The sequence below is a fragment of the Triticum aestivum genome, chromosome 3A (assembly GCF_018294505.1).
Source record: "Triticum aestivum cultivar Chinese Spring chromosome 3A, IWGSC CS RefSeq v2.1, whole genome shotgun sequence".
NCBI classification, from domain to species: domain Eukaryota; kingdom Viridiplantae; phylum Streptophyta; class Magnoliopsida; order Poales; family Poaceae; genus Triticum; species Triticum aestivum.
In genome coordinates this window covers 706,576,175-706,584,456 of record NC_057800.1, presented here as the reverse complement: position 1 = coordinate 706,584,456, position 8,282 = coordinate 706,576,175, and the positions used below count along the sequence as shown (strand labels likewise).

Below are 8,282 nucleotides of genomic sequence, written 5' to 3'. Positions count from 1 at the left end.
ATGAAAACACGAATAAAACCTCCGGTTCAAGATGACAAGATGAAAGATTCATATCCAGGCCCTCCATCCTACAAGGAATGCCAACCACAAGTTTGACCAAACTAGCATGGAACTGCTGCTAGGTAGCACCACACCACCTTGGTGGCGCACTTCTCTATTTTCCTCGGATACATAAACCATCATATTTAAGCACCATGATATTTGAGCACCACACCACCCGTCATCGGCTTGTTCCAGCAAACAACGTACACATGGTTGCAGCAAACGACGTCATCGGTTCCAGCTCCTCTCTATTGCACGCGTACGGTCATCGCCGTCGTAGCTCATGGGCACCGCGCATGGAGCTCGCCGGCCGCTCGTGAGGAAGCTTAAGGGAGGAGACAGTAGCAAGTGATGGCGCACGGTGTCGTTGGACGGAGCGCGGTTAGCATTGTAGCTCCTTGGCGGCACAGCCATGGAGCGATGAGTTGAGCACCAAAGAGAGAAGAATCGAGGAAGAGGAAGACGTTTGGATGCGGCTGGTCAAGAGAGGATAAGGCCCAGAGGAGGTCTCTCCCAGGCCCAGCATGTGGTGCACTGTTGGATCAGGTTTGATCCTCCGGTGAGGCTGATAGGAATCAATTACCATTAATGAAAGGATAACTGATGTGCTCACCAACCTTCCTCGGGCTAAGAATGACCAGCACTTACAAAAGGGGAGGCCGTGTGTCTGAAATCTACTTCTTGTAAGCTCTAAAAATGTCATCAGTATAGTAGTAGTTGTCAAAAAAAAAATACGAACGCGGTTGGATCATTGTTATCTCGAGGGAGAGAACACAGTGACAATAAATCGCGGGTTGGATTGATGCAAAATCCATTATGAAATACGAATGGGAGGCATATGTGAAGGCATTGTCTCGGAGAATCACATAGAATGTAGGTCCAAGCCAGGCAATTGTATTTCCGGGTAGGAAAGGCACCCTCGAGAAATGCAGACTCGTGGAGAAGACAAGGAAGCAATACAGATCTGCCTTGGGGGCAGCCACTGGAGGCGAGACGAACAGACATGAACAGGTAGACGAACAGGCCGGGCCAAGAGATAGAGTAGGAGAGGACGGGCTCCGTGGAATCACCGCAGTCCGCAGAATCATTGGTCCTGGAATCGCCGTACCGCGCTTGGGCAACGGCAAAGACTAAGAGAAACGCTCGCTTGTCTAGAAAGCAGATCACACGATTCTCAAAAACATAAAATTAATCAGATCCCCCTGCAGCAAACACCCGAGCACCAACCAGCACAATCTACAATGCCCTCTTTGTTAGAGTTAATCTTGATTCCTTGTATCTGCATGTTTGAGTTTTGCCTATAGTTTGGTCTAGGAGTAGAGAGTCCTGCTAAGTTTCAGCGAAGGTGTGACGAGGAGGCGAGATGCCACGTTGCCGTGTGATGCGGTGAGTATGGCGAGATGCCGAGGCGGTGTGAAGCCGTGGCGCTGCGTGAAGTGGCAAGTCGTGCAAGGGGCTGGAGCGTGACAGGTTGAGCCGGGTGATCCGGTAAGCTCTTGTCCGGTTGTTAGATGCATGCGTACGGATGCTAGCCATGTGACTTGGTTGGTTTGTTAGCCCGCATGACTGGCTGGGTGGCTGTTGGAAGCCTGGCGGAAGTGCTGGACGTACGTGCATGTAGATAGATATCTGTTAGTTGCATGCATGAGCCGTTAGCTACACAGCTCCATCTTGTTGACCTTGGAGATGTAGTGTGTGGAGTTTGTTGGGTTAGTGGCGTAGTAGATGGATTAGTGGGTTAGTGGCCGAGAGGGCTGGGCAAAAATGTAGTGTTTGTGTCACCAAGGAGGAGAGCTCTTGGCAAAGCTGTGCTGGTTTCTTCCTTGGCGTGTGCGTGTGTATGTGTTGAGTCTTCCCACGGTGAGTGTGTTCTTGTGTGTTTGAGAGAAACAAAGAGAGAAGGTTGAGCTGTGAGAGACAACCATGAGGTAGAAGAAAAGCGGCGCTGCAAGGAGGCGGCACCAACACTCTTTCCATTTCAAAATAATAATAATAATACAACGCCCTCTTCTTTCCACAGCAGTACAATCTACAACTTGGCAACAGAACACCAGTGGACAAATGAAATATCCGAAAGAATTTGTACAAAGGAGATCAAGGGTGTGTTTAGTTTTTGCCTCACAACAGAACACTGGTGGACAAGTTATTGGTCTCTTATAAGCGGAAACATTGCCAAGAAAATGAATTGGCAAAAGAGTATTGATACAACCGAACAAACAAAAACCAATTGTTCATCTGTGTCACAAGCATTGTTGCCCGGTCATATTTTCTTGTCGTCCTTACCTTGTTTTCATCGATAGTTGCAAAACAAACTTGAAAGTAGTCTCAAAATCTCACAAAGGCCGTAGTTGGGATCAAAATTCCAAAGCTAGCTACAATGATATATTGTCTGAAACACAGAGTGACATGCATTTGTAGCAAAATTTGGCACAGCCGATTCAGAATTGTGCACAAGAGCAAGCAGTTTGCTGGTCCTCAGATGTTAAAACGCCTCTAAAACCTACATGCCAGTACTAGTTTCAACAGACAGCCTCCCATTCCGCAACTGCAACATTCAAGATGACATGACAAGACTGATTTGCGACCCCCACCCTATCATCACCTAGTTAGTCAACTCCATGATGGCGCTGACAATGTCACCATCTGCAGCCTTGAGCGCCTTCACAGCCCTGGACCTCGACACGGGGGCCTGTGCCATCACGAGCTCGACGTCCTTCTTGTCAATGCCCGTCTCGTCGACCACCTCGTCGTCTTGGGCTTCTGCCACGGACTGCTCACCCTTTGAGATGATGCTGCTTGGTACCGACGCCTTGGACTGCTCCGCCGCTTCTGTCAGCAGCTGAGCGTCCATGTCCTCCATCTTGACAACCCCGAACATGACATAGGTTTCTGACTGCGAGCTCTTGAAGACGTCTGGCTTCAAGAGAACAAACGTAGCCTGCAATATTATTGAGGGATGTTACGAAAATGCGACAACCACCAGCATGTAATTATGCTACAGGGAACAATGGCTGAAGTGGTTCAGATGCTCACGGTCTTGCTCTGCTTGATAGTTACACGGCTCACACCAGTAATGGCCTTCATGCCAAGCCTCTCCATGGCTTTCCTGCACTTCTTCTCACTCCTAGATCTTGCACTAGCATCACCTCCTAGTGCCAGAAAGCACAGGCACATAATGTCAGATTTTCAAATTTTTGCATAACCCCAGAATTTTACAACTAGACATAGTTCACTTTGTGAATTATTATCGGTGATCGTTGGAAATGGAAAGTGTAACATTCATACAACACTTGAACTTTTTCTCAAGCACGATTGAACAAAAACTGTGACTGCAATCAAGTCTTCTTGGTATCCATTGTCGATTTTGGAATTTTGAACAAGATCTTAGTTTTGGCACTTTGGGTAAGGTACAAAGGATTAGCTATTCATATAATGGAAATCCCACTATCAGGTCATACTAAATGCATTGAAATGATTCACCTACCAAAATTATACTTGCAAAACCAAGATTTTACATTCAGGATTTGTTCCTATCAAACTAAATGCTATAGCTGAACATTCATGTATATGTTAATGCAAGTTGAAACTGAAACAAGGTGCCACCTTACAGAGGTGAATATTATATACAAATGGCAGGAAGTACTCAAGAAAATATAGTATCTGTAAATAAGCAGTGCTGAATAATTGAGGAATGAGTAAATATGATACAGTTCCAAAAAAGTGAGAATATAGACCACAAAGGCATATCGATGGTTCATAAAGAACAGAACGTTAGAACAGGAACAAACTGGTCGGTTCCTAATTTTCAAATAAAAAACAGGTCAAAGTGAACCAAAATAGGTAAATATAGAGTTTGTATCATTGAGGAACAGATCAGATAACAATTTCTAAATTAGAATTTTGATGTGGCCATTAACTTCAGATCTCAAAATTTATGTTAGAACTAGGCAGCATTACGATAAGAAATAGGCTTATCTGTAACTAAGTGGCTACTTGAACTGAATAGAAGGAACTACAGAATTTGAACATATCCTCAACATCATCGTCATCTTTTTCATCCTCATCCTCATCATCGTATTCATCGTCGTTATCATCATCCTGAAGGATAGGCTCATCTTCCTGAGAGTATGCATTCCAAATATCATATTACTTGATGGTCATAAGTATTAAACACTAAACAGCGCTGCCTCAGAACAGGGGATATGCAGAGGAGGAAAAACAGAGTTATCTTCCCAGCATGAAGATGTGAGTACATACTAAGTAGCATTAGCACAAGATAAAAGCAAAAGAAAGGAAGAGTATGTACATTACAAGGAACTGTTGTCTGCATTGACGACAGAAGGTATGCTCACACATTTATATTATATTGTTAGTACAGGAATTGCAAGGAACTACTCTCTCCTTTGACAACAGAAGGTATACTCACATATTTATAGTGTTGGTACAGGAAAAATGCCATAAAGCATATAAGCATACACACGAGATACTTAGTTTATTAACCGACTTCCAAAGCTAATTACAAACAAGTAAGGCCCCATTTATAATCTAGCAATCACCAAAGGTGGATACTTTCATCTATGCTTGCTCAAAATTCCTTTCAGATTTGTATCCACAAGACAAAGCAGTAGCATTTCAGTTTGCAACACTGGAGATTGCTATGAAAGGGAACCACAAACTGCACGTAGTTAGGAAAACTGGCTTACTGGCAAACAAGTGAAGAACCACAATGCTTGGGACCAGAAGGATCAAATTTTGGGCCTGAAAATTAAACTCCCAGCTGAACAAGCGAGCATGAATCCCGTACACGCTACCACACCCTCAGGTGGAGGTTACAGATACAGAGTTCTCCACCCAGAGAGAGCTCTGCGACCTAGGCGACATTGACAGACGAGATCTAGCGCTGTAAAATTACCACCACCACCGCAACGGAACACGCCGATCCAGGGGCCGAACGAGCAAGAACGGCGAACCTTTTTTTTTCTTTAAAAATGTGAGGCGAAGATTTTTCAGTCTGACAGGGCACCAAATCGGAGAGGGGGAGGCGGAGGGGTCGGAATGGAGGATCACCTCGATGTTGTGCTCCTCGAGCTGGGCGCGGAGCAGCTCGGCGGCCGTCATGGTGGCGCACGTCGCCGGTGAAACCTTGTCGGAGTTGGAGGGGAAAGTAGAACCCTAGCTAGGCGAGGAGGGAGGGGCTTGGGAGCGGGAGAGCAGAGCAGAGGGCCAAGAGAGACTGCGACGGGAAACAAAGAGACCCGCTTGACCCGCTTGTGTTGGTCAACACTGGGCGTGGACCGTGCTGTTCGGCCCAGAGCGTCCACAACTGATTTGGACCCGTTTTCTTGGCCCATCTTGCAATCTAGCAATTGCATTGCATTGTACTAACTCTTTTATTACCTAGCAGTTTTAGGATTCCTCAAAAAAAAAAACCTAGCAGTTTTAGGAAGGGAAACGATATTCGAAAAAAGCAGTTTTGGGAAACAAAACATAGTCAGGTCTTCTGTGGTTCATAGGATAGGAATTTTATAGGAATAGGAAAATCATAGGAAGTGAGATGACATGCATGTCAATTTCTATAGAGAAAGAGATGTCATTTGGTGCATAGGATAGGATTTTTTCCATTGAGTCTAGGCGAATGTTTTTTTCCTCCAAAACGTGAAGGATTGATTCCTATCCTACATAGGAATAGGAATCCATTCCTACAAACCAAAGGGCTTCAAAGGAATTTTTCCTTTGCAAATCCTATCCTATAGAATTCCTACAAAAATCCTACAAACCAAAGGAGGCCTCAATATTTTCCCTGGCGACTAAACAGGGTTTCACCTATCGTCTTGCGGTGCTAGCCACCATGAGTTTGTTGGTAACGATTGCTCGTGGAGTCCTAGTGATTTTCTCCTGCTGCTCCCGCCTGGACTCTCCGGCGTCAGTGTCCATGGGACCTTCGTGGAAGGCCGACCATGGCGCACGCACAAGGAAGGAAGATGTTGACGATCTGCTACAACGTCTAGCGCTGCATGAAGATGAAGGGGACGGTTTTCCTCTGGGAGGATGAAGTAGAGATACCAGATGTCCAGACTAAGTGCTTGGCAATAGCTAAGGTTCATACCAGCAAAGGGTTTAGGCCCTATTTGGAACTTGGGTTCAGAAAGCAAAGGAATAGAAAAATGCATAGGGATGGAATGGAGTGCAAAGTGAAACCTACAGGGTCCAAAAGCAGAGGAATGGGAATCTATGGGGTGTTCGGGACAAAGGAAAAGGTTTGAACCTGCACACTTGTCCAGGAAACAAAAATAGCCGTTATGTGGCTAGGCATTGCATTCTTGCCGTTGATGTATCTAGCCGTTGCTTCTTTCTATTGCTATATAAGCACAGACAATGCACCTGCCAGCAACTTGCTTCTCATCTCTTCTCCTCTCCTGCAAGCACTACTCAGGAATATACATTTCATTCTAGTAGCAGCAATCCATTCATTCCTGGAGTCAATGGATCCAAACTACAGCCGGCGGTCAAGAAACGAAGATGAATTTGTACTTTTTGTACTCCCTACACTAGAAGGTAGCTCATCCCAGTCATCTGAAAGGAGAGCAATACATACACCCATCCTCAATGGAGCTACTTATGTGCATGAAGCGCTTACCAGCCATGAAGTTCTATGTGAATGGTGTTTTCATATGGAGAGAGATATCTTTCAAGCTTTAATACAAAAACTCTGTGAAAAGCACCTTCTCAAGGATGCAACGTATATTTCTGTGCAAGAGCAAGTAGCCATATTTTTATATGCAGTATCAAAGAATGCAACCAACAGAACATTGCAAGACAGATTCCAGCATGGTGCAGATTCAATTAGTACTTACTTCCATGTCGTGCTCAATGCGATTACGCAGCTCACATGCATCTACATACAACCTTCTGTACACCAGCATCGTATATTAAGTAACCCAAAGTTTTCGTACTTTAAGGTATGTTTTCAAGTCCTATCATGGTGAATAGGTATTGAGTAAATTTAACTTGTATGTATATATCTTACTGTAGAATTAAATCTGCAGAATTGTATTGGAGCTATTGATGGTACTCACTTTCCAATGACTATTCCGCCTGGGCAACAAGATCCATATATAAATAGAAAGCAAGGTCTTTCACAAAACGTAATGGTTGCATGTGACTTTGACATGAAGTTTGTGCATGTACATGTTGGATGGGAGGAATCTGCATCAGATGCAAGGGTTCTACAAGATGCACTTGAGCATGGATTCAATGTACCTCCTGGAAATTTTTATCTAGTAGATGCGGGGTATGCAAATACACCCCAATTCATTTCCCCATACCGAGGAACTAGATATCATTTACAAGAACAAGGAAGACAAAGGCCACAATGCTACAAGGAGTTATTTAACCTTCGACATGCTCAGCTACGAAATCATGTCGAAAGAATTATTGGCATATGGAAAGCAAGGTATCCCATACTAAAAGCAGCTACCATGTTTGATATTGACACACAAGTTGATACTCTTGTAGCTTGTTGTGTATTGCACAATTTCATAAGGCTACACAATGGAGATATGACATTGCCCGACAGAGCTACAATGGATATTAATGAAAGCAATATGAAGGATGTACCAATGGAGATGCCAAATACAATACAGATGTGATGGTATTTAACAACTTGCGATATGTCGGAAATGAGATGCGAGATGCCATGGCTATGCAAATGTGGGAAGATTATATTGCTTAGAAGATAAGCATATGTATTGTGTAATTTACTCTTATGTTACTTAATTATTTGGCTGTACTGTACTCCACTTAATATGATTATTTTAGTCAAACACTCCAGAAAGACATTGCTTTAAGAGCCATTAAACATTGCATTACCAGTCAAACGAGTTTCACACTTCCATACACATGTGCCCAGTAATGCACATGCACAAAATATACCACAGCCTACTACAACTATGCTTAGGAGCATAACCATGTGTCCAGAAATGCACATGTACAAAATATATCACACCCTACTACAAGTTACCTACGCAAGGATCATAACCATGTGCCCATAAATGTACATGCACAAAATATATTACAGTTCATGCTAGTCCTCCCCTAGTACGAAATACTAATTCCATTTGTTTAGGTATTCCGAAGTTTTCCAGTCAACCAACCCAACCGCAATTCATTACTTGAAAATGACAGAAATACTTCCATGTTTCCTTGCTGTTGGTGAAGATGTCGACTGCTTTTAGCATATC

General features: G+C 43.9%; 1 protein-coding gene across 1 annotated transcript; it reads right to left on the bottom strand.

The window, feature by feature from the left end:
- Nucleotides 1–2,449: 2,449 nt before the first annotated feature.
- LOC123059303 (nascent polypeptide-associated complex subunit alpha-like protein 1) lies at nucleotides 2,450–5,255 on the bottom strand. The gene is made up of 3 exons (XM_044481900.1): nucleotides 5,110–5,255; nucleotides 3,076–4,161; nucleotides 2,450–2,980 (listed from the first exon to the last, which is right to left on the bottom strand). Exons 2-3 carry the CDS (start codon nucleotides 3,214–3,216, stop codon nucleotides 2,645–2,647), a joined length of 477 nt encoding a protein of 158 aa, XP_044337835.1. The 5' UTR covers nucleotides 3,217–4,161; nucleotides 5,110–5,255; the 3' UTR covers nucleotides 2,450–2,644.
- Nucleotides 5,256–8,282: the final 3,027 nt, after the last annotated feature.